A 25091-nucleotide genomic window follows, 5' to 3' on the forward strand; every position below is an offset into this window, starting at 1 on the left:
TCCCTTCCCACCAAGGATGGGAGGGTCTCCCTCACTCATTCTCCATGGTCTGCAACACTGGATCCTGCTCCCCCATCCCCTAGAATGCTAGACTGCCCCTGACTGGCCTGAAAATAAACCATCAGGCGTGCCTTTACCGCCCTCCCCACAGCACCCACCCCCACCCCCATACACACACTGATTTGTCTCTGGGTCCCCATGTGGATCTGTGGGGCCCATCTTGGCCTGATTGTGTTGTGGGTGTCATTCGCGGTTAGCTGGGCCACGGCGAGGAGGGGGCATGGATGGAGAAGAGCACCAGGGCACTGCCACAGCCCACCGGACTGGGGTAACAGTGGAGGGAGGGCGGCGGAGGGCCGGTGGGGTGTCTCAGGGTTCTATCTCTGGCAGCTGCTGTGTTTGCCTGGGAGTTGGGGGTTGGTGGGTAATTGACATGGATAAAGGGCTGATAGTGGAAAAGGCCTTAAAAAAGAAGCGAGAAAGGGGGGGAAACGCCACCAAAAGCACAGGGACTGAAACCTCCAAAAGCCCAAGGTTGGTGGGAATCCAGCACCAGGGGGCCCCCAGGAGGCCAAGAGAGCAGCGTGGGGCCCTGGGGGAAGGGAGAGGGGCCAAGGGGAGGCCTCCCAGCCTTGCAGACTAGCACGGCTCCAAGCAGCTTCCTGGCTGCCCGGTCTGTCCTTAGGCTGCCGTCCAGCAGGCCCCCGGGGAGGTATTGGTTGCAAGCAAGCACCTGAATATTGCCTAACGGAACCAGCCAAAGCCCAACTAAACCAGGCGAGGAGGAACCAGGGGGGCGAGGCAGCAGCCCTAAGCCTCCTCAGACCTGCCTCTCGCCTTTTGCCCATTTCTCAGAGTCCCTTAGCCAGGGCAGGGCCTGCTGCTTCCAACCTCACCCATGTAGTCTAGTCCCTGTGAAGCCTCAGGCCTCCTGCCCCAGCCTCTAAGCTGGGTGAGATCCACGGACCAACCCCCAAGTCCCTCTGCTGCCTCCACAGCCCGCCCCCAACACCAGCCCACAGTGGAGGGCTGGGGCTGTGTGCGCCCCGCAGGGCTGAGGCCGGGCTGGGGCTGTGTGCACCCGCAGGGCTGAGGCCAGGCTGGGGCTGTGTGCACCCGCAGGGCTGAGGCCAGGGTGAGGCAGGGTTTGTGCTGTACAGAAGGGGCAACTCCATCAGCTTCGTACTTTCCTCCACAGGGTCCATGAGAGACCCCAGCCCCTCCCCCAGGAGTCCCCCACTCAGTCAGTTTTGATGTGGCCGTTGGCCAGGGCCAGGGGGCCCCCGGGCTCCCCCGGCTCCGCGTCCTTGTCGAAGCGGAGGCGGAGGGTGTTCCGGATGATGAACTGCTCCATGATGAGGGCCCCGCAGAACCAGGGCACTGCGTACTCCAGGGTGATGAGGCCCATGAAGTCAAAGTCGAACTGGGAGTAGTCCCAGGGGCAGGCGTTGAACTGGCGCAGGATGAAGCCGGTGGTGAACTCCCACAGGTAGGTCCAGAGCGTGTAGATGAGGCAGCGCACCAGCAGCGGGCAGCGGGCCCGCAGGCGCAGGTACATGCGCTCCACGATCAGGATGGAGGTGCCGTAGATGAAGAGCGCCCACACGCTCGTGACCCCCGGGAACTTCCAGTTAAAGTTCACCACGAACTCCCAGGCCGCTGTGAACATCACCTCGCAGAAGTAGCCGTGGATGGCGTACAGGTACCAGCGGGACAGCGCCGTCAGGGGCTCCACGGAAGCCATGGCGCCCACGGGAGCCAGCTGCTGGGGACACGGAGGAGACAGGTGAGGTGGGGAAGGAGGGAGGGAGGGAGGGAGGGAGGGCTGAGCCTCTCCTGCTGCCTTCCCACCATCCAGTCCAAGGCTCTGATGCAACCAAGGCCGAGCGGATTTCAAACCTGCCTCTGCCTTTCCCTTTGGTTACCAACCATACGCTCGACCTTATTCCATGGTCATGACTTCATCCCATCTGCCTTACCTGAGCCGTGGGCATGAGAAACGAAGAAAGCAAACCACCCCACTGGCTTCCTCCGAGTAACTCTACTCAAATGCTTCTTGGAGGAAGGTGTCTGCTAGCCTTCCCAGACTAGCTTTGTTGGATGTGGTCGGTGAGAGAGTCAGCTGGCCTGGCCCGTCAATCACCCCCATTTCCAGGCTACGAGCTGGTTTCTCACCAGGCCCCCCTGGGGTCCCCATCTCTTCCCTCGCTTTTTCTCATGTTTCTGAGGTATTTCTAAGCAAGCCATCACATTTGTCTTTCATGCATGGGTGCTCACGTGTGCATAACAACATTTACCATTCTAATCATTTTTAAGTGTACAATTAAGTGGTATTAAGTACATTCACACTGCTGTGCAACCACCACTGCCATCTATCTCCAGAACCTTTTCATCATCCCAAACTGAAACTCCATATTCATTAAACAGGAATTCTCATCCCCTCCCCAGCCCATGGCAACCACCAGTCTACTCTCTGTCTCTATAGACTACTCTAGGCACCTCATGTAAATGGAATCATGTAATAGCTGTCCTTTTGTGTCTGGCTTATTTCACTTAGTGGAGTGTCTTCAAGGTTTATCCACATGATAGCATGTGCCAGAATTTCTTTCCCTTTTTAAGGCTGCATTGTGATCCATCTATCTAGATATATCACATTTTGTTTATTGTCACATTTATCCATGAATGGGTTGCTCCTACCTTTTGGCTATTGTGAATAATGCTGCTCGAGTCCCTGCTTTCAACTCTTTTGGGGATATACTCAGATGTGGAATGGCTGGATCACCTGGTAATTCTTTTTTTTTTTTTTTTTTTGAAGAATGGCCTTGCTGTTTTCCATAGCGGCTGTACCGTTTTTACATTCTCACCAGCCACGCACAAAGGTTCCAATTTCTCCATATCCTTGCCAGCACTTGTTATTTTCTGAGGATGGTCATCCTAATGGGTATGAAGTGGTAGCTCCTTGTGGTCACATTTGTCCTTAACTGCTCCCTTAAGCAGGGTTTTGGTGTTTAGTTTCGATGGTGAAAGGAACCCAGTGAGCTGATAGAGAATCTTCCCTCCACTTCTCTTCCCCTCCCCCTCCTTTCTCTTAAGGCCCAGTCCTCAAGGCCCAGCCCTCAGGCCTCTGTGCTTTCTCCTCACCCTTCCCCAGCAGCTGTCTAGACCACTCATTGGCCCTTTATCAAATGCCACCCTATTTACTATTTTAGGCACATGCCCTTTTGATCCAAGGAGGCTGTGCACTCCTTGAGGGCAGCAAATGTTTCCGGTCTTCTCTTCTGCAGCCATGGCACAGGCCTCTCCCAAACAGGCATTCTCTAAATGACACGTGTTGTTTACGGGGATGATGGTGGGATGGGAGAGTCCAGGCTTCATGGAGAACAGGAAGACAGAGCATGAGAACATGAATCCCAGCAGGGCCAGCTGCCAGTGGACACCAGGCTTGGCATCGCTGTCAATCCCCTCTCCAAGGTGGGAGAGCGGTCAGAGGTTAACAGGATGACATCTGCAGTCTGCCCACCTGTCTAGGAACTCCAGTCTCATCTTTCAGCAGCCTGGTCACAAAATACACACCCTTGTGCTTTGCTTTATGGTCTTCCAAGCACTTTCATTCACATTTTGTCGTTGGTTTTTACACAATTAAGATTAATGTGGCCCTACCTTGTTTGGCTCAGTGGATAGAGCCATGGACTAATGGGTCTCAGGTTGGATTCTGGTCAAAGGTACATACCTTGGTTGCAGGCTTGATCCCTGGCCCTGGTTGGGGTCCATGCATGAGGCAACCAATAGATGTTTCTCTGTCTCTCCCTGTCCCTCCCACTCTCTCTAAAAATCAATGGTGAAAAAATATCCTCAGGTGAGGATTAACAACAACAAAAGAAGATTCAGGTGAAGGGCAAGTAGTTTTACTCCCACTTTTTTTTTTTTTTTAATCCTCACTGGAGGAAGATATGCTTTTCATTGATTTTAGAGATAGGAAAGGAGAGAGAGTAAGAGAGATAGAGAGAGAGACAGAGACAGAGACAGAGACATTGATGTGAGAGAGAAACATTAATCAGGTGCCTCCTGTATGCACCTGGACCAGGGCTAGAACCCACAACCTGGGTATGTGCCCTGACCAGGAATGGAACCCACCACCTTTTGGTATACAGGATGACGCTCCAACCAACTGAGCCACACCAGCCAGGGCTTTACTCCTGTTTTTTAAGAGAGATAGTTGGGGCTCAGAGAGAAGTAATTTGCCCATATCCCAGGGCCAGTGAATGCAAGAGCTGAGCCTGGAATCTGTATCTCTTGACTTCTTCAAAACTCATCCCACTACAAACTACTCTCCATCTCCTAGACATAAGTGCCTAGTGTCACTCTCCTGCTCAAAAACATTCAATGGCTCCCTATTTCCTAATGAAACCCTACACCAAGCATGTCAAACTTGCAGCCCACAGGCCACATACGGCCCACAACGAATATTTTTGTGGCCCAGCCAATACGTTATGTAAGAAACATTTTAATAACAATTTCATAACTTAATTTTTACAATACCCGGTTATACATAATTATTAATAATGAACTACAATGTTCGCTAATGACTGATTACTATTATCATGTTGCATTCATTTCCCTTGCTTGCCTTACACGCAGGTGCACCATTTCTCTCCACTAATACTAGCAGTGAATATTTTAGCAGCCGATTCCCACGTCATTAGTCTTTAAATGACTTGTTTGGTGTGCACAACAGGAAATATTTTGCTTTTGGAGAACAAGAAAAATAGGTTTATTTGCATTACGCTTATTAATTTGTGTAGTTATTCAGTGTCTAGTAAGTTAATGTTCAAGAAAAAATATTAATTTTTATTAAAATGTTCTATTATGTTAACGATCACTCATTTATTTCAGCCCTTTGTATTCAGCATGCCTCTATCGAAATAAACCTACGTTTCTATGAAAATTGAAGCTTCTGTTTTTTTTGCGGCCCACATAAACTTAAACCTTGTTTATTTGGCCCGTGTTAGCCTTTGAGTTTGACATGCTTGCCCTACACCATCCTTGGCCTGGCATTCAAGGCTCTCCATGATCTCCTCTAATCTACTTCTTCAGCCTATTCCTATAGTCCAGCTCTCTCTGTTTTACCTCCATGCCTCTGCAAATCCTATCCATTGTGTTTGGTGTGCCTTTCTCCTCTCACCTGCACAAGCACAAACCCAGCTTACAGGTTACCTTTAGAGCAAAATCTTTTTCATCCTCCCAGACACAAGTCCTCTCTTTTTCCTCTGAATATCCACAACACTTAATTCTGTCTCTCTTTGGTACATCTAATGTTCAGTTTGTTTTTATTTGTTTGTTTTTAATATTTTATTTATTTATTTTTAGAGAGAGAGGAAGGGAGAGGGGTAGAGACATAGAAACATCACCGATTGGCTGCCTCCTGCACACCCCCTACTGGGGATTGAGCCCACAACCCAGGCATGTGTCCTGAGCGGGAATCGAATGGGGGCCCTTTTGGTTCATGGGTCGATGCTCAACCACTGACCCACAATGGCCGAGCTGATATTTTGTTTTATCATGTTGATAACTTGCAGTCCCCAGCCAGGCATCTTTCCTGTGTTCTGCACCTACATATCCCACTCGTTCCTGGACACGTCCACTTAAATGTCCCAAAGGCACCTCCAATTCCTTTCCTACATCAAACTCATTATCTTTTCCTCAAAACCTGTTATCCTCCTACGACCTATCCTGATTACTGGTACCACTATGCACCCAGTTAACAGCCAGAAGTCCTGGCGTCATTCTGGCTTCCTTTGCCACATCCCCCCTCTCACATGAGCTCCCTGCGCGTAAGGACCTTGTCGGTCTGGTTCAGCACTGTATCTCCCGTGCCTAGATAGTGCCTGGCACACAGTAAGCATTCCACACAGGAACCAAGACATTTCTTATCAGTTAGCAACCATCACATAACAAATCATCCCAAAACTCAGTGGCTTAAACCTACTCATTTAAATCTACAGCTCACGTGTCCATGGGTTGGCAGATCTTGGGACTCAAGACTTCCATCCTAAGAGTGCGAGTCCTCTGGAGGCTCTCTCCTGTTTGGCTGGGGTGACTCTCTTCCACTTGTCTCTCATCCTCCTCCCGAGCCCAGGGGACTACCCCCAGCATGTTCTTCTCAGGACAAGGGCAAAGGCACAAGAGCGACAAGCCCAATGGCACCAGCACTTTTCAAGACTTCGGTTAAGCCCAGCCCCTGTGGCTCAGTGGTTGAGTGTCAACCCATGAACCAGGAATGTAAAGATCCAAGAGAGAATCGATTGAGCCCACAACCCGGGTGATTCTCGGTCAGGGCACATGGCCGGGTTGCAGGCTCAATCCCCAGTAGGGTGTGTGCAGGAGGCAGCCGATCAATGATTCTCTCTCATCGTTGATGACTCACTCTCTCCTCTCCCTTCCTCTCTCTGATAATTAAAAAAAAAAAAAAAAAATAGTCTATTGAAAAAAAGATACTAATGGAAAAAAAAAAAAAGACTGGTTAAGTCACGCCCACTAACGTCTGGTTGGCCGACACAAGTCACATGGCAAAGCACCAAGTCAGCCATTAACACCTGTCCTTTCTACCTCTTAAATATCTCTGAAACCCATCTTCTTCTCTTCATTCCTCTTTCTCATTGCTGCTGCTCTGGTTCAAGCCTTTGTCATCTCTCACCTGGATGACTCCATCATCTCCTCGCCTCCTTTCCAATTCACTCATCACACGATGAAAGAGTGTGTACAAACAGCAATCTTTCCAAAACGCAAATCCAATGTTTATCCCCATTTAACCATTAGTGGGTCTTGAACATAAGGCCCAAACCCCTGGGGATGGCAGGTAAAGTCGTGAGTGACACCCCTTTGCCTCAGATTCTATCTTAGGTCTTTATGTTGCTGTTTTTTGCTACCTGGGGGGCCCTTCCCAACTGCTACCTCTACCCCCACCCCCACCACAGCCTGTGAATTCACAGTCCTTCAAGATCCAGCTCCTCCGTGAAGACTTCCCTAAACGCCTCCACCACCAGAGCTGCCCACTGCCCTGCTGTCACCTCTGCAACAGCTGGCGTCTGTGACGACACGTCACACTCAGCTTTGCCAGACCTCGCCCGGAGCCGGCACTAGTAGCCACTTGATGAATGTTGACTACAATGTTAAGAGAAAAAGCTGGATTCAAATGTGAATAGTTAATATAATTTCGATTTGGCAAAGGCACACACACACACACACACGTGTAAATAATACCAAGAATTTCGCCACAATCACCTCTGGATGGTGAGTGATATAAGTGACCCTTGGTTCCTTCTTTGTAGTTTTCTGTAGAGACGAAAAAATATTTCCAACAAAAATGCATAATTTTTATAAAAATACATACTCTCTTAAAAATCATTCCATGAATATGTATTACTCATCTTTGTGCCTTGTAAGGAGAAAATGCTCAATAAATCTGCCAGGCAAATGAACCTAGGAAACCTGAACGCATGTGAAATTAACACAGGTTCTTCCCTCCTGCGCCACCCCCTACAACAAACCATGGCTCCCAGGTTTGAATCAGGTGTGGGGGTTAAGCGCAGGACTTCTGTATCCTACCAGCCTGGGTTTGCCTCCTGGCTGACACCCTCCACCTGCAGGATCCGTGCCTCAGTTTCCCTACAGGTAAAGTGAGGATAACAAGAAGAGCTATCCCTGAGGGTTACCGTGTGGACGAATGAGCGAACACACGACTGAGAATTCAGCCAACACTCAAGAAAGGGTGGCTATCGTTTCTGGCACAGAGCCAGGCTGGCTGGTCAGCTTCTCCTACTGCGAATGCCCCCTGCCCCCTGAGGCAGGGTCCTCCGGCCCCTGCCCTCACCAGCGGCCGGGCAGCCTTCTTTGCCAAGCAGGTCAGGCCTTTCTCTCCACCCAGAGCACCAACCTGGCAGTCATATAACCCCGTGAAAACAATAACCGCACAAACAGCCGCAGGGAGAGCACCACTCAGGTGAGGACGGTCACGAGCTCCCGCGTGGCTGAGGGGGGGAGGCCCGGCTGGAGGAAAGGGGCACAGCTTCTCACACCCTCATTTTACCCTGAGCTCCCAACAGACCACTGTCTCCCGCCCCACTCACGCCTCTGCACTCGGGTCTGTCCACCGACCTGCACTTGAACCCCACGCTCCTCCATCCCACAGGATCCGGAAGGGGCTTCCTACTCAGCCAAGCGCACAGCGACGTTCCTCGCTCAAGTCGGCGCCCACCTTGATGCTGATGTTTAAGTCCTGCCCGCTGTGCCTCTTGATCTCATCTTTTGGGACGGCCAAGCATGGGCTCCCCGATCGGTAACAAATCAGAGGCTCCGGTGGCCCCCGGAGCAGGCCACCTGGAAGCGCTGGACTCCCAAGCCTTATGAGCAGAAGCAAGAATAAAGAGAGAGCTGTCACAGGCAGAGAGAGGGCAAGCTGCTGAGCAGGAGATAATGAGGGAGAGAACGAGGTGCCAGAGGCCTGGGTTCTGTTTCTGGAATCTTCTGTGCCAGGGCGTAGGTGGAGGGGAAGCATATCTAAGCAAGGCCAGACCGCATCTGAGGTGTCGTGCCAGAGAACTCGCCTGGTTCACGCAAGATAAATGGGAGAACCTGGAAGTCCTGGCTGGGGCCAGGAGATGGGGGTGAAGACAGGGAACGGCGAGGTAAGACAGTGTAGTCAGCTGGGATGGGACAGACACTGTGGTGGGACAGACACTCAGGTTAGAGGCAGGCAGTGGCTCGGGTGGATTTTCAGAACTCCACTCCCCAAACCCATGTCTGATCACCACAGGTGCCGAGCTTACACTGAGCTCACCCACCCTCTGCTGGGTCCAACCGATACCTCTCCCTGCCTAGCCTCCCCCCACCTGTGCCCTTTGCCCCGGCCCCTTCCCATACCTCCTCGCTCGGCCCTGGGATCGGAGCCCTGGGAAGAAATGGGTCCGGAAGAGCCCGCCGCGCACCGAGCACACTGGATGTTGGCCGCTTTCTCCCGGTGACAAACACACCATCCTGAGAACCGGGACACAAAAATGGAACAGCCCGAACAGGAACATGTAGGGTGGAATAAAGAGGAGAGTGTGGGCAAGAGTGAGGGCAGGAAAAAAGTCTGGACAGTCTCACAAGAGGGATTTGGGGGAACAGCACTCAAGTAAGTACAAGTGTTGATGAAACTCCTCAAACCTGATGGTCCATGGGTCTGGGAACACGGAGTTCCAGCAAAGGGCCGGGACTCAAGGACTTTCCCGGCAGCACACTGCTCCTCCAAGGACCGGTGATGGGAGGGGAGAGGGCTGCCTCCAGAGCCCTGCTCCCCAGGAGTGTCTCCCCTGCTGCGCTCGGGGCCTGCTGAGCTTCCTCAGGGCGCCGGAGAGCAGAGCGAGCGGTTGAGAGGAGCGAAGAGAATGCATAAAAGCCCAGGGCAGGCTAGAAGCAGAACCAGATGAGATGACTGTCCTTGGTTTTGCCAAAAACTCCCATCTTGTTCCAGGAAGCTGAGGTGCCGCACACAATGACTCTGGGAGTTTTTGTCCAGAGGAGCACCTTGCTAGAAAATCGGGCTTCCCCCTCCATGTAGCCAGGCCAAGTAAGCCTTCCTCTTTCACCCCATTGACTTCCCAAATTTCACTCCCCATCCCCAGGTACACAAATCACTACCGTTTTATGCTCTGGGGAGGTGCGGTGGGGCACAGTCCTGAGAGCAAGGCAGTGGGGGTGGGGCTTGAGTGACCGTGAGCCCAGGCCCCTGACAGACCCTGTACTGCAGGTGAGTGGAATCCATGCCCTTGCGTCTGGGCATCTGGGTGCAAGATGCAAGGTCTGAAACCATCTTGAGCTTCCCCTGTGGTTATCAAGTTGCGGGGGAGGGGACGACATGAGCTTGCTTCCGGACCGGAAGGGAAGCAAGTGGGGGAAAACACCTGTAGTCACTGGCTGGCCCACATGCCAGACTTCCACCCTTTCTTGCTGTGGGCATCCCCTAGGAAAGTCCCCTGGGATGGTCCTCCCTCCACCTCTCAGTCACCATCTTCTATGTATATAAAAGGCTAATATGCAAAGTGTCCCCGTGGGAGTTCGACCGGGAGTTCTATCGCTTGCTATGACGTGCGCCGAGCACCAGGGGCCGGCGCGGAATGAAGGCAGGCCCCAGCTGGCGTCCAGCAGCGGCAGCCGGAAAAGGAGGCCCTGGCCGGCAGCCAGAAAGAAGGCCCCAGCCAGCAGTCGGAAGGCCCCAATCGGCCCTGATCGCCAGCCGGGCCTAGGGACCCTACCCGTGCACGAATTTCATGCACTGGGCCTCTAGTAATATTAATCATCAGGCATTCTTCTCAGCACTTTTCATGTATTAACTCAGATACTCTTCAAGCCCATTTTACAGATGGGGAAATTGAGGCAGAGAAAGACTAAATAATTAGCCTAAGTTCTTACAGCTATACAAGGCAGAGGTGGGATTCGAGCCCAGCTCCAGAGCCTTCAGTCCCCCCAGGATACTGACTGCTCGAAGCTGACTACAGGCTCCTCTGAGGGCACTACCATTTTCCGAGTTTCTGCTCCCGGAAGGCTGGACGGTATACGGAGAGACACCAGGGAACAAGAAGGACATGAGATTTAAGGTAGACCATCAGTGAAGCTCAGAACGGGTGTCAGAGCTACCAAAGGCTTTCAGACTGTTGTGGGAGACCATGTTCTGTTCTGAGGCCAAGGTCTGGCAGGATCTGCACCAGGGTCCCCCAGGGTCACGAGCTGACCCTCTCAGGGCCAGGGCAGCCACCTCTCGGGGCCTCAGGGATGCCCTACCAGGACACACATTACCTGCAGCCCCCCTAGCTGCCAGCTGCCCCAGTACTGCTGGGACTCTCAGGTGGCCCAGCCCTGCCCGCCCGGAGCAGTGGCCAAGGTGCAGGCCGGCCAGAGAAGCCCTGTGCCTGGACCAACAGCAGCCAGCGTGTCAGGGGCAACCACTCCACACAGGCCAGCAAGCAGGGGAGGGTCTCAGGTGCTAAGCAAATCCCAGCGGGCAGGGCAGGCGCAGAGGGAGGTGGGCGTGAGGGACAGTCAGCCCCGACCCAGAGGTTCTACGGGGCTCAAGCAGCAAAGGGCGCTCGCGACGGGCCCGTAGGCTGGGCACCCTGCGCAGTGCCGGCAAGGCCCTCCCAGACCTCAGTGGCCGCCTCCCTGCTGTCATCTAGGTCTCAGTTCACCGTCACCCCTCAGACCTCGATCTCCACCCCAAAACAGCCTCCCTGTCACTCACATCACCCCATTTTGTTTTCTTCACAGCGCTCTCACGTTCTGATATTTTGCTACTTGTTCATTGTCATACCGCCCCCCACCCCACCCCGCCGCACCCCATTAGAGAAAAAGCTCCATCAGGATAGGGCCTCTGTCCAGTGCCTAGGACAGTGCCTGGCAACAAGACCCACTACTGCCTATGGAATGAATGAATGAGTGAATGAATGATTGGGCCCAAGCAGGCACAGCCCCTTAAACACTGATGAGAGCAGATATAAATAGCTAGCCAGCTTGACCTTTCTATTCTCCTCTTTCTCCTGTGTTTTTTTTTAAATTTCAATTCTATCATTTCAAAATATCTTTATTATTTTTTCTGATTACAAATGTAACATGCTCACAGCTAAAATTTAAACATTACAGAAAGGAATGACTTAGAAAGCAAAGCCCCCCATCACCCCACATCGTAAAGAAAGTCACCACTAATGGTGTGTTGTGTTTTCATCCAGATTAAATTTTGTTTTGAGAGAAAAATCCAGGCATCTTAGAAAAGAAAAGGCATGCCTAATTCCACCAAACTAGCAGCCATTATCATTTCCTCTTTGCAATCTTTTCTCACAAGTTTATTTTACAAGTTACCCTAATGTACTTGCTCTGTAACCTGATATTAGCACGTATTATATCATAATGGTTTTTCCATATCGGTGTATTGCCTATGTGCTCATTATTACAATGGCTGTGTAATATTCCACAAGTAGAAAACGGTAATTTGCTTAACACAGATGTTCAACAAGGGAGAACAACTGTTTCCCATTTCCACTGTTACACCCACACCACAAGAAACATCTTGTTTTACGCCGGTAACAAAAGAGTTCAGCCCTTTTCTTCTCTGGGACTATCTGTTGAATAATTCTAGAAGTGGGTTCATGGGACAGAGGGTACCCCGTTTGAAGGCTGGTGATGTAGATTGCTCTGGGGACGTCTGTGCTATGTGGGTAAGAGGTCTCCTGACTGAGTCACCGCATTCCCACAGCGGCCTCCAGGGGCCTCTCCCCACCCCCACGCCACTCCCACGGTCCAGGCACACTCACCACTCGCCGGCCACAGAGCAACCCCAGAGCACGCTTCCTGAAAGACCCTCCCAGCACAGGCTGATCTTGCAAGCCCAGACTCAGTCAACACAGATGCTAGCCCTGAGTTTTATACTCTCAGCTGCCAGTCGAGTCAAGCTCCACCTAAAGCTGAGAAATACCTGGTTACTCCTTTCCCTCCCTGCAAGCTCCCCCGTGGAACCTAAGGCTCCCGCTCCCGTGGAACCAGCCCAGCTGCTCCCGAATGCTTGTCCAGTCAGGAGCGCACCCCCTCTCCCTGCTGGTCCCTGGTCCCACAGACAGAACAGCCTTCAGGCCTCTGGGGCTTGGAAATGCTGACAACTGCCATGTTTAAAAGCATCATCCAGGAAAAGCCAGAGGCCAGGGCTGGAAAGAAAGGCCACGTGAGGACAGGCGACGCTCCACAGTGGGGGGCCCCTCGCCCTACAGGAAGCTTATCTGGACTGAAGAGGAGATGGGCCCAAAGCAGCAGACGCCCCGATGGCCAGTTTTATGGCAGCTCGGGTGCCCCAAATCCCTCACCTCCCAGGGCCCTGGGTGCTCTACCTGAGTCACAGAAACTGTCCGTGGCACCTGGGCAGAGACCACGTCCCAGGGGAGGCACGGTTCCTACTGACAGAAGGGGAGCCCAAGGCTCAAAGCATCCGTGAGCCCGCAGACAAGGAGGGTTTGGGAAGATGCGTCTCCTGGGTGCTGGGCGTCTCTTGCCACTCACGTCGCCTCTGAGTCTGGCCTTGTTTTTCGAGGCCATGACTCCAGCAAGGGACATGGCCTGACACTGCTGGACCCTGCCCGCCCATTCCCGCCCTATTCTCCTCTGGGACTACTTCTTAATGCTCAGTTCCAGACGGGGGCCCTGGACAGGGGTTACGGGGGCCTTGGACAGGGGTTAGGGGGGCCCTGGCAGGCCCTGGGACAGAAAGCAGGCTCAGGCCAGGACTTCCCGACCTGGTTCCACGCTGTCGAGGCCGCGAGGGCTGGCTCTCCCCGGGGAGCCCGTCACACACTCACTTATCACACCCTTCAGTGCGCAGCTCAGAACAGACATCGGGATCGCTGTCCAGGAGTGTCCTGGGTTCACCTTTGTCCTGGTGCCTGGTTGGGCGACCGTGCCATTCTCAGCAGCGTGGGCAAGCATCAGTCCCAGGGCTGAGCCGATCCTCGGCTAGTGGGCAGGTGGCTTCCATGTGTCCCTGGGAATAAAAGAGAAGGTGTTCGTTAGCTTCAACTGTCCCCAGCTCCGAGCCACCGGGGCCCGCCAGAGAAGCAGCCTCAAGGCGAACACCACAAGGCCCAGCTCCAGGCTCAGCACTCGACACTCGTGCTGCCCACACTGCCTGACCCCTCCCCTGGAACCGGCCCCCTCCTCCAGGCCGCCCTGTCTGCTCGGGGCTGGTTAACCCAGCAACGAGCGCCCTGGATCCATCTCAAGTCACATCCCCAGGGGGGGCCAGGACTTAGGACTCCTTTTACCACGAGCGAGTGTGTGCTCACTCATAAATCAGAGAGCGGATATAATTTTACAATCCGGCTCCCTTCTTACTTAGCTTCAGCCGACACTCACCTTCACCCTGTAGTGGGTACATCTGTTCCCAAGGGTGGTCACGAGCCCCATGGGGGGGGGGGCGGGGGGAGGCAATGTCAGGTGCTGGTTTTCGCATTTAGGGAGTTAGAACAACACGCACACCATCAAAATAGGAGCTAACCCCTCTACCCACAATCCCACCACCCTGACACTTACTTCATTCCATTATTTTGTCATTATTGTTGTGGAGGCCTTCCTATTAACACCTGTAACTGACTACAGCTGCCATAACTCTAACTGGACAACGTCCCTGGCCACGTACGTATTTCCAATACATCCCTAGGACTTGACCGTTGGATAGAGATTCCCAGGTGTTTTGTTTTATTATGAAGGTGCGGAAGCTTCCCTGAAAACCCCTTAAACTCAGCACCATCTGCACAAGCCCAAGGACAGGGGCAGCACGGCCTACGGAAGGACGCACTGGCCACTCGGAAGCGGAGGAGAGTGTATGCCTGGGGAGGGGGAGCGTGGAGGGCAGCTGGCACCATCCCGCCTGGATGGCCAAACAGGGTGGGCCACAGAGGGGCTACCCCCTGCTGACACCTCCGGTCACCTTCCTCCCTGCCCCACCCCGGGCCCTATGAGCAGAGGGGCCTCAGGCCTTTGCTCCCTAAGCTGACAACTTGCAAGGCAGTGGGGGAGCCAAGCAGCGACAGGGCAGGGGTTGGGGACCTGAAGTTCATTGTGTGCCCATGGGCTGGTGGGTGGAGACGGTGTGCACCCCCCGGGTCTCTCCCCTGCACTGAGAAATGAAGGGCAGAGGCTATGCTGGGCACTGTCCCTGTCCTCTGTCCCTCCCAGCTCCTCCACACACAGGAGCCTCCAACCCTGCCCCACCCATCAGCCTCCCCCCCCCTCCCCCGTCTCCATGCCTGCCTGATGGGGGGCAAGAGGTCACCAAGGCACATACCTATCCCCTCGAGGAAGGGCTTGAATGGGGCATGTCCGACACCCCAGCACCACCATGACCCTGTGCCTGGGGAGTTCAATGCCACCCCTGGGTACGGGCACTTCCCCTTCCCTGGGCCCTGAGCAGGCCACATCCACCGCACAAGTCAAAACGCAGACAGAAACAGAAACCAAAGCCCACATCCTGGCAGCAGAGCCTGCTGGTCGCTGCCGTCAGCCCTGGGAGCCCAGCCCACTGCTGGCCGAGGTATCACCCTGGCAGACGAAGCCGGGGCGATCAGAACAGGCTCCCTCCTGCTGGGCACCTCCTGCTTCCTAGTCTTCCCCAGGGAGCTGGTGGGGCTGGATGAGGAGGTGATGGTATAGTGGGGGGAGGGGGGGGAGTCCCAGCCCCCTCCAACACTTCCTGCCCGCTTAGAGTAGGTCCCAGGTGCACAGGGCACTAGGCTCCTCTGTGGACTGCATGGCTGAACCAGTTTTGAGAGTACATGCATGTGTGAGGAGCCCTGAAAACGACTAACATGTGCGTAGAACTTGGACTTTTTGGAGTATACCATCTCTCATGATTTTGCTGAGACTCCTGCAGGGAGGGCAGGAATGATCACCCCTCACTCCCATTTTAGAGATGAAAACACTGAGTCTCAAGATATTAAGAAATGGGGCCACATCCACACCTTTGCTTCAAACCCTGGTCCTCAGGCTCTGGAGCCACCCCTCTCCCCACACAGCAGGCCTTCGGAATGCTTTCGGTCCTGTCTCACTCCTAAGGCACATGTCTGCACTTCATTAAGTGTCACCTCCTTAGTCCGTTCTGTAAGCTTCGTGTTTGTAAACACACAGCCGAGTCTGTCCATACGGTTTTCCCCTCGACAGGCCAGGCGCTGCTGGGAGCCTGAAGAGCAGAGACCCCGACACGGGTTCAAGCCTCTCTACCTGCCCTCCTCCGCAGCCCACCGCACCCGCTCCTCCTCCAAGACCCTGCTCCCACCTCATCCCTTTGATGATGCGGCCATCTTCCCACAGTCCCCCAACACCAAGGTCCCCACGGGCCCTTGAACATCCTTCTATTGAAACGTAATTTTCCAGACTGTTGAATCTCAGAGGGAAGGCAGGGGTGAGTGGGAAGAGATCAACCCAAGGATCTGTATGCAAAACCCATGGACACAGACAATAGGGTGGTGAAGGGCTGGGGCAGGGGGCAGGGGCAGACGAGAAGGGGTCAATGGGGGGAAAGGGGGGGCATATGTAATATTTCAACAATAAATATTTAAATTAAAAAATAAGTTTTAAAAAAGAAACACTGTTCCATCTTTAAAATCATTATGTGTCTGTTTCCCCCTCCACATAATGAATTCCAAGACCATGAAATTTCTGTTCGATGGCTAGACAAACAAGGAAGAGAAGGGCCCAGCTAAATTCTTGGGGGATTGCACCATCCAGTGTTATTAACCAAACATAGTGATGGCTGGGGACCGTCCCTCATTTTCAGGCTCTCATCATGGAAGGGCTTTCTCTGGAGATGAGGGATGAAAGAAGGATGCTCACGCTCCTTTCTCCCACCTCCAAGAGCCATCACCTGGACTGAGCATGTGGATAGACGAGGTGGGTGCCTTGGGTCTAGACAATCCGGAAGACGTGTCACATGAGAAAGTCTGGGGCAGGATTGAGGCGTCCCAGGCGTCCCCCGGGACACTGCAGGCTCCAAGCTCAGGGTCAGGCCGGAGAATGACAATGCCTATTCTGTTATTTCTACAACGTGCTGGCCCTCTCAAAAGGCACATCCAGTTTTCATGAAAGTGGAATTCATTTCCCAAAGAGGTTTACCCACCGGCTGCTGGCAGGAAATTCCCTCTGCATCATTCTCGCTCCTCCCCTATAACTATGTAGGGTAAGCTGAGTTTGCAGGATTGAATCTCTGCTTCTCTGACTGGAACCTAAAAACCAAATCTAGCCCTGGCCGGTTTGGCTCAGTGGTTAGAGTGTCGGCCTTCTGACCGAAGGGTCGAGGGTTCGATTTCTGGTCAAGGGCACGTACCTCGGTTGCAGGCTCGATCCCCAGGGCCCGGTTGGGGCAAATGCAGGAGGCAACCAATCGATGTGTCTCTCTCACACCCTCTCATCCACTCTCTCTAAAAAAAATCAATGGAAAAATATCCTCAGGTGAAAATTAAACAAACAAACAAAAAACTAACAACAAATCTACCCCAAATCACCGCCCACACTTACATGGCCCAGAACCTGAGACTGGAGCCAGGAAGCAGCAGGCTAAACACTATCCCTCTATGTCTCCCACTCTCCTCTTCCTTAACTCTCCCCAAATCTACTTCACCCCGGGTTCCCACAAAGGAAAGAGAAGCTGCCCCGAAGGCCCACTGCGGAGCCCTCTGGTTACTCCAAGTCCTCCCAGTTCCTCCCATGTGACACAGAACGAATGCTTGTACTTGTCCTGTAGTAAGAGCGGCCCTGAACACAAGTGGATTTGGCAACTTCCCCAACCCAGGAGTGACCACACACAGCTACAAATACAACTGGAGCTCCAAATCCCCCGGGGAGCGAGGAGACCCAGGCCCTGGGCACCCGACTGGCACAGGCAAGGTGGGTGAAGACAGGGGGTGGACGCCACCTGACCTTGCCGTCTACTCTGGGCCCGCTCCCTCAGGGCTCGGAATCTGGGTTTCCCCGTTGGCCGGACATCTCGCCACCCTGACTTCTGTCTCACCTGAGGCCACCTGTCCTCTCTTCCTCCTCCCCTCCCCATCCCCGCCTCCCCTCCAGTTCACTCTAACTTACATGCCCCTCCCATGTTCCCTCTGCATGAACCCTGACAGCCCAGTCCCTATATCTCAGAGGGTGGTCTGGCCCCATGCCCCTCTCCTGTCCTCCCCCCACCCCACCCCCACCCCCAACTCCTGGCACTGGTAACCGCTGCTTGCTGCCTGAAAGGCTGGACAGCTGCTGGGCTCTCTAATTAGCTGCCTGGCCGCCGTCCCAGGGCGAGGCATGTGTTACTGTAAAGAGCTGCCTCCCGCCCCTTCATCAATAATCCCCTATGCAGCTCCCATCAGGTGGCAGCTGAAGGGCCCTGGAAATCCTTGTCACATGAGACCAGCGAGCCTCCTCCGGCCAGCCGTGCTCTCACAGACTTGCTGACAAAGTGACCACACATTTATTTATCTGGGTGCTCCCTGTTATCGCCACGTCCTTAAGGTGTCCTCAGGTTACCCCACCACACCATGCCTTTGGGGCAGTGGGGACCCACTCCCTCAATCGCCTCACCCGTGGAGGCAGAAAGAAGCCCAGGGGGGCTTTCAGAGGACATGCCAGGACCACCTCCTTAGCATGACACCAGTGCCCTGCTTTCCACAGCTTTCTACAGCCAGGTCACCCCAGAGACCTCCCAACCACCAGGAGACCTGGTCCCAGAAGTCATGTGGAGGCTGGTTATTTACTCGAGGTATTGTATTTTAGTAGTCAACAAATACTTATTGAGACCCCATGAAGGCCAGGCCCTGCACCGGTGTGAGCAGGACCATGTTCCTGCCCGCTGGGTCGCAGGCTGGCGGGGAGAGAGACAGTAGATACACAGCCCATGCTTACTGTAATTTCTTTTTCTTTTTTTTTAACCCTCACTCGAGGATATCTTTCCATTGATTTTTAGGGAGAGTGGAAGAGAGAGGGAAAGAGAGAGAAATATCGATGTGATAGAAACACATCCATTGGTTGCCTCCTGCACGGGCCCTGACCAGGGCCCAGGCCAGGGGAGGAGCCTGCAACCAAGGTATGTGCCCCTGACCAGAATCAAAGCTGGGACCCTTTGGTCCGCCGGCCAACACTTTATCCACTGAACCAGCTAGAGCCATACTGTAATTTCTGATGTCGGGGCACAAAGAAGGGGAGAGGCCTGATAGGGGACAGAAAGAAACTGGATGTTAGAAAGTGAGTCTTGGACTTCGGTAAGGAGGTAGCATTTGGGCATAGGTCAGAAAGATGAGAAGAGCTTTGGGAAAAGCATTCCAGGCCGAGGGAACAGTCAGTGAAAAGACCGAGGTAGGAGCAAGCTAAACCAGTATGGCAAACAGCAAGGCCAGAGAAGCCAGAGTAGGTGTAGTTAAGCAGACAGACATGTCCTACCCCGTATCGCACACGTCTTCTTCGTGGTCCCTGCAATGCCAGCGGGGCCAGGGCAAGACCCCCAGTGGCCAAGTGAACATGGCCAGTCCACGAGGATTCGCCCGGCAGGCAGGGGCTGGAAACTGGGGGTCCTAGTCAGCGGTGCACCGTGTTCATTAACAAACGAAAGGAACGTGAGATCATATGACTGATGGCCTGTCATTTCCATCTGCTTCTGAACAAAAGAATTTAAGTAACTTCACTAGGCCCTCTCTGGCCTGGGTGTTTCACTTTAACAAGAAAGTGAATGTTCCTTTTGACTCCAGCTAGTTTGTTGGGCTTTCTGTCACTTGCAATCAAGAAAATCTGGACCAACACAAGTGATTTCCCCACTTCTGGAACACACCTTGTTGGCATGAGGATCACGTATCTAAGCACCACCTGCCTACCTCTGCTGCTGCAAAGACCAGACGGTAAGGTGCAGGACGAGAAGACAGGTCAGACGCCTGGCCAGGCGGATCCATCTCAGCAAGGTGGCCATAGCTTTGGTGGCCATAGCTTTGGCTACTACCCCGACTTTGTCATGTCCTCTTGACTGGTAGAGAGGATAACTCACCTGACTCTTGCTAGCAACCCAGCACACCCTATTATCGCCATGTCTGTGAACAGGATACATGAAAACTAGCAGCCTGGAGATCAGGCACAAGCCAAGAACAGGTAGTGCACACATATATTATTTCTCTACAGACTCCGGAACTGCACTATTCAATGTGATAGTCACTGCCTACAACTGGATATTTAAATGTTAATTAACTAAAAGCGGGTAATATAAAGAATCCCGTTCCTCAGCGGCACTGGCCACATTCAAGTGCTCAGCCGCTACGTGCGGCTGGTGTCTACCAGACTGGACGGTGCAGAGGTAGAGCATGGCCATCACCACAGAGGGTTCTACTGGACCGCACCGCTCTAGGACTGACCAAGGGTGAGCAGAAGGCTGCCCAGCACACAGACCGAAAGCTGAGCTCCGTTTCCTTGCTCTTGGAAATCCTCCCCTTTTGAACAGACACCCCTGCCCTGGCTCTTCCTCAAGCTCAGGCCACGTGAGCCAAGGCTGTCACTGTGAGAGGGGGGGAGGGTCACCCCTTGTTCCATGAAAGTCACTGTCCACTGCCTGAGGAGTGACTTACATCCAAGAGCCCAGGAGGGGGTCCTGCCTACCGGCGAATGAGGCCAGCCGCTAGGTCTCTGGCTATAACTCAGCCTAGGGATGCTGCTTGGAGTGTTAAAAACTCCACACCATTTATTGGGCATCTTCTATGTGCCAGGTCATCTCATTAGTCCCCTCCACACACAGGTCACCTCATCACTCGCCTCCACAAGGCTATGAGGCAGACATTAACTCTGACTTTACTCAGGAGGCAAGAGAAGCTCAAAGAAGTCAATGGGAGGGCCAGCACTTTGCCCCCCTACATCACTCATGAGATGGGGACGTGTGGATGGAAACTAAGAGACTTAATTTACCTGTGGCAACAGGCTCCTACAGGTGGCAATAGGTTCTCATGGCAGACAGTCAGTCTTACGTGAGCTGCCCCTTCCAGCCTCCTTGAGTCCACCCGGGGGCTTGGGAGGGCCGCCTTCCAAGGGTCTGCTCATGGAGGCCCAGGCACTGAAGACATCCCACCAGAACCACAGGAAGGGCCTAGCACAGATCAGCCTGGGTCGGCGGTAGGGGGTCAGAACACGGACATGTGGCATTTATCCTGGGCAGAGAGGGGAGGGGCGTGATCACACGTTTGTCTCAGAAGGCAATCTGTTCCTCATCTCTGCACCCAAGCCCTGGACAACACTTGACATACAGGAGAGGCTCAGTATCCATGGGTGAGGGGGCCTGGCCAAGGGGAGCCAGAGGGCAAGTGCATTGGATGAAGGACGGAGGAATGCGAGCTTTTCTGGGGGAGCTGTGACGGACGCTGTTTGCTCTACACTTGACCCCAATGCAACTGTCCCTTTCGCTGATGCCCTGCCAAGGCATTCGGGGTGAGTTAATGAACTGACCAAGTACAGCAGGCTGATTTTTAAGTTGATAATTTTGCGTGGCCCTCGAATGATGTTATAAATATCCAGATGGCCCTTGGCAGAACAACGGTTCCCCACCCCTGCGTTCCTTTAAGGAACGGCACAGAGGAAACGGCAGCATCCACTGGGCTGGGCACTGGCTGCAGCCAGGCCCTTGCACCACGGGCCTCAGCCAGGAAGCCTGGCTCCTCACGCCGTCTCTCACCGGACAGCTCCATCTACCTCTAAAGAAGTGAGCCTGGCAACAGGCTCAAAATATGGCTCCAAACAGCACTGAGGCAAGAGTAATTAAAGGGAATGTTATCTCATTAGCCACGTAATTAGACTGCTGAAAATAATTAACATTCCTTTTGACAAAGGAAACAGAGGACCCATTGCATTCATTAGGACAGCCTCAACAGCCTCAGCAAGGCCCCTGCAGGACAGAGTCAGCATCCGGGAACAGCCCAGAGGCGAGACGCGGCCTGGGCCACCCTGGGCCGGACTCTAGGGCGAGCTGGTGCTCACGGGCCCTGATGTATGCACTACAGATAACAATAACACTTGTACACAATCAGAGGAAAAGAACTGGGAGGAAATGCATGGCTGTTTCTAGACAGGAGGCCAGGGGCATATGCCTGCCTCCCCGAAGGCCCTAGAAAATGACCGAAAAGGCCTTTTCTAGGAAGAATAAATGCATTACCGTCCTAGAAAACAGGAAGGAATTATATGGATTCCCTGAAGATGGAAGGTCAATGGGAATAAACATGGAGAAACCACAACCCTCCAAAATAAAATCATGATAGAATAATCATAATAATAGATACTCCTATAGCACATATATATGCCAGACATTGCTCTAAGAACTTTGGCACACATTATCTCATTTAAACCTCACCAAAAATCCTTTGAGATAGAGAATATTACTATCCCTACTTGATAAGTAAGACCCTGCGTCACCCGGCTTTCCCAAGGCACAGAGCGAGTGAGTGTCGGGGCTGGGATGTGAACCCTGGCAGGGTAGCTGAGGACTCTATGCTCAGCCAGATGAGCAGCTCCAGGGGCTCCAACTCTGGAGCCTGCAGATCAGAGGCCCAGGAGGAGTCCTGAGTGGAGGGACTCTCATTAGCCACGTAAACGGGCTTCTGTCCACAAGCCCATACTAATGAGGCCCATACTAGTGGTGGGCCGCTGACCACCTCTCCACCCAGGCCTGTGCCCTGGACACTGGGCGAGGGACAAAAAGCAAACCTCGAAAGAAGCACCAAATTTAAGAACAGAAGTTCTAGCTAGAAAACAAAATGAACAAAGTCAACAGAATAAATTATTTTTAAAGGTTCGATTAATAGCCTCTGAGGGGCAAGAAGGGCTACTGAATCCATGAAACAAAACAAAGTTATTTGCAGAAAAAAAAAATTAAAGATCTTAGAAATGAAGGGACTACACAGCGGTTAACTGGTTACCTCTGGATCAAAAATAGAGGGACTTCATTAAAATTTATCTTTACATATTTCTATCTTTCTAAACTCCCTATACTGAACATATATTACTTTAGAATCTGGAAAGTTTTTTTAAAAGCCCGAGGTAGGTGCTCAGTAAGATTTGGTTGCAAAGTAGTTGTTCTGCAAAGCAAAAGGGGATGGATTCTAACCCTCCAACAGCCCTTGGCCCTCTCCAGGCTGGTCCCTAACTCACACCATCCATGCTCCATCTCTGGGTCTCTGTGCACATCCATGCTCCATCTCTGGGTCTCTGTGCACATCCATGCTCCATCTCTGGGTCTCTGTGCACATCCATGCTCCATCTCTGGGTCTCTGTGCACACGGTTCCCCTCCTGGAATGCCCTTGTCTCTCCTCCCCGTTTGCCCGTACTTGCCGGTTCTTCAATGCCCACTCAAAGATCAGCCTCATTAAGGAAAGGTCTCTGCATCCTGCCAAACCCACACGACCCCTCCTCCCCCAAACTCCGAAAGGCACCTAATTCTGCAGGCACCTCTGGTTGAGCTGTCCTGTGGGGTCACAGTACTGATGACTTTTACACCCTTTACCTTCCAGGGAGTCCAAGCCTTGTCTCCCCAACTCTGTGGTTGGCTCCTCAAAGACACCGAGAGAACACTGGCCTTCTCTTCATACCCCGCTGTGCCCAAATAAACCTGAGGCGCTTTCGCAAGAACATCCTCATATGTCAGTTGAGTGGATGACGAATGAGCTTCTGTTCCTGGTGGGAGTAGGAAAAGGAAAACGACTGTCGAAATGCCAGTATTCAACAGGGCTGTGCCCACCATCGCACACGGGCGAGGCCCTCGTTAACGATGCACCTGGTCCCAGACAACTTTGCACTCCCACACCCGTGTGGGCTCCAGAAATACCTGCACACCCGGAGTGGGAGGTTGGGAAACCTAGAGGTGACACGTTGATGAAGAGCAGGCTATTTACACGGTCTTACGGTATCTCCCATAGATCATTAGTAACGAGGGAAAACAGTACATGCACAGTGCAGAAGCTGGACCACACCGTGACCGAGTGGTCAAACTTCACACATAAAGGGCAGATGGGCATCCAGTGCCTCTGGATGCAACACTCTGAAAAGGACGCACATCACCCTGGGTATCCCAGCCGGGAATGCATAACCACGGTCTACAGAGGAGGCAACATCAGAGAAGGGCATTCTTTTTTTAAAAAAAAAAGGGGGGGGGGGGAGGAGGCTACATTCTTCAAAAATGTCCATGTCGTGAAAGACAAAGGAAGGCTGAGGACCTTTCTAGATGAAAGGAGACAAGAGACAGGACAACAGGATGTAGTTTGGGCGCCTAGACTGGATCCTGTGCTGGGAGGAAGCACGCTGTAAAGGACATGACTGGGTCAACGGACAAAACCGAAATACAAGCAGCAGATGAAAGTATCACACGATGGTCAATGTACTGCAGGTGAGATAAAACGATGTCCTCTGCTTAGGAAAGCCACACTAAAATGTTTAGAGTTAAAGGGCTATGATGCAGGCAACTTACTCTTAAATGGTTCAAAAGAGAGAAAGAAAACATAAATGATAAAGCAAATGAGGCAAAAGATTAAAAAGAGTGACTCTGGATAAAGAATATATGGGTGTCTTGTACTATTCTGGCAACTTTTCTGTAAGTTTGAAATCAATTTTCAAATAAAAAGTTTGGGGGAATAACAACAAGCGAGCCCCTTCCATTCGACAGAGGTGGGGTGAGGGTGAAGCCAGGGAGGACACTGGTCATCCCATGTCTGCACTGGACACAGAAGATCCAGCGCTGCCCAAGTGTCCCTCGCGGACACATTTCCTCTTCCAATGTGGCCTCCTCCTCGTACTTCTTCATCAGGCCACTCCCTCCTCTCCCAAGACCAGCACTCTTCCAGGAGGCCTCCCTATCATACCGGGGTTGAGTGGCCCTTTGGGTCTGTTCTTATATAGAGTTAATATTTCCTGGAAATGTTTCAACGCCTCTTTTGTCTACAAGCCCATCCTAATGAGGCAAGTTCTACTTATTAAGCCTTCTAGGTTTTATAAGTTCTCTCTCTCTCTCTCTCTCTCTCTCTCTCTCTCTTTCTCTCTCTCTCTCTTTCTTTCTTTCTTTCTCTCTCTAACACACACACACACACACACACACACACACACACACCATTTTGTGGCTAATACTACTCACACTGCCTGAGTCTAAGCGTTTAGGCCACGTTCCTCCCTTCTGAGACCTCGTGCAGGCTTTTTAGGTTGGATGCCCTGGTTCCCACACCACCATCACCATCACCAGTGTAACCCCAAAGTAATCCCCCCTCTCAAATCCACACACAGGCACGCCTCCCTCCCCCAGTTCACGGTCTGTCACAGCTGGGTGTGGTCACGTTAGCTCACAGACAGCCAGAGTCTCTTTAAGCAGCCTCACGGCGGGCTAAAGGGAATCATTTACTTATTAATTCAGAAATGCGCATATGCATCTTTCATGTGCAGACTATGCAATGGTGGGCAGGCCAGAGTGTGAAAGCTGAAGCACCACAGTGGAAACATAAAATCTTGGAAATTGTACTGTTCTATCAAACACCAGAAAGCT

At 52.6% G+C, this 25091-nt stretch overlaps 1 protein-coding gene across 11 annotated transcripts in view; it reads right to left on the reverse strand.

Moving 5' to 3' along the window:
• Positions 1-1063: 1063 nt before the first annotated feature.
• The window catches only part of TMEM229B (transmembrane protein 229B), a 39309-nt gene continuing 15281 nt past the window's right edge, over positions 1064-25091 (reverse strand). For 3 of the 11 annotated variants that reach the window (XM_079769957.1, XM_079769953.1, XM_079769958.1), the window contains exons 2-3: positions 13444-13555; positions 1064-1765 (exon numbers count right to left, since the gene is read on the reverse strand). In XM_079769957.1, the coding sequence (XP_079626083.1) occupies positions 1241-1765; positions 13444-13500 (582 nt within the window). In that variant the 5' untranslated portion in view covers positions 13501-13555 and the 3' untranslated portion in view covers positions 1064-1240. Of the gene's footprint in view, positions 1766-8919; positions 8986-13310; positions 13556-14857; positions 15072-23069; positions 23206-25091 lie in introns of those variants that run through there. The other 8 variants (XM_079769960.1, XM_079769959.1, XM_079769956.1 and 5 more) reach the window with 7 other exon arrangements.

This window comes from Cnephaeus nilssonii (genome assembly GCF_951640355.1).
Source record: "Cnephaeus nilssonii genome assembly, chromosome: 4".
In the NCBI taxonomy this organism is placed as follows: domain Eukaryota; kingdom Metazoa; phylum Chordata; class Mammalia; order Chiroptera; family Vespertilionidae; genus Cnephaeus; species Cnephaeus nilssonii.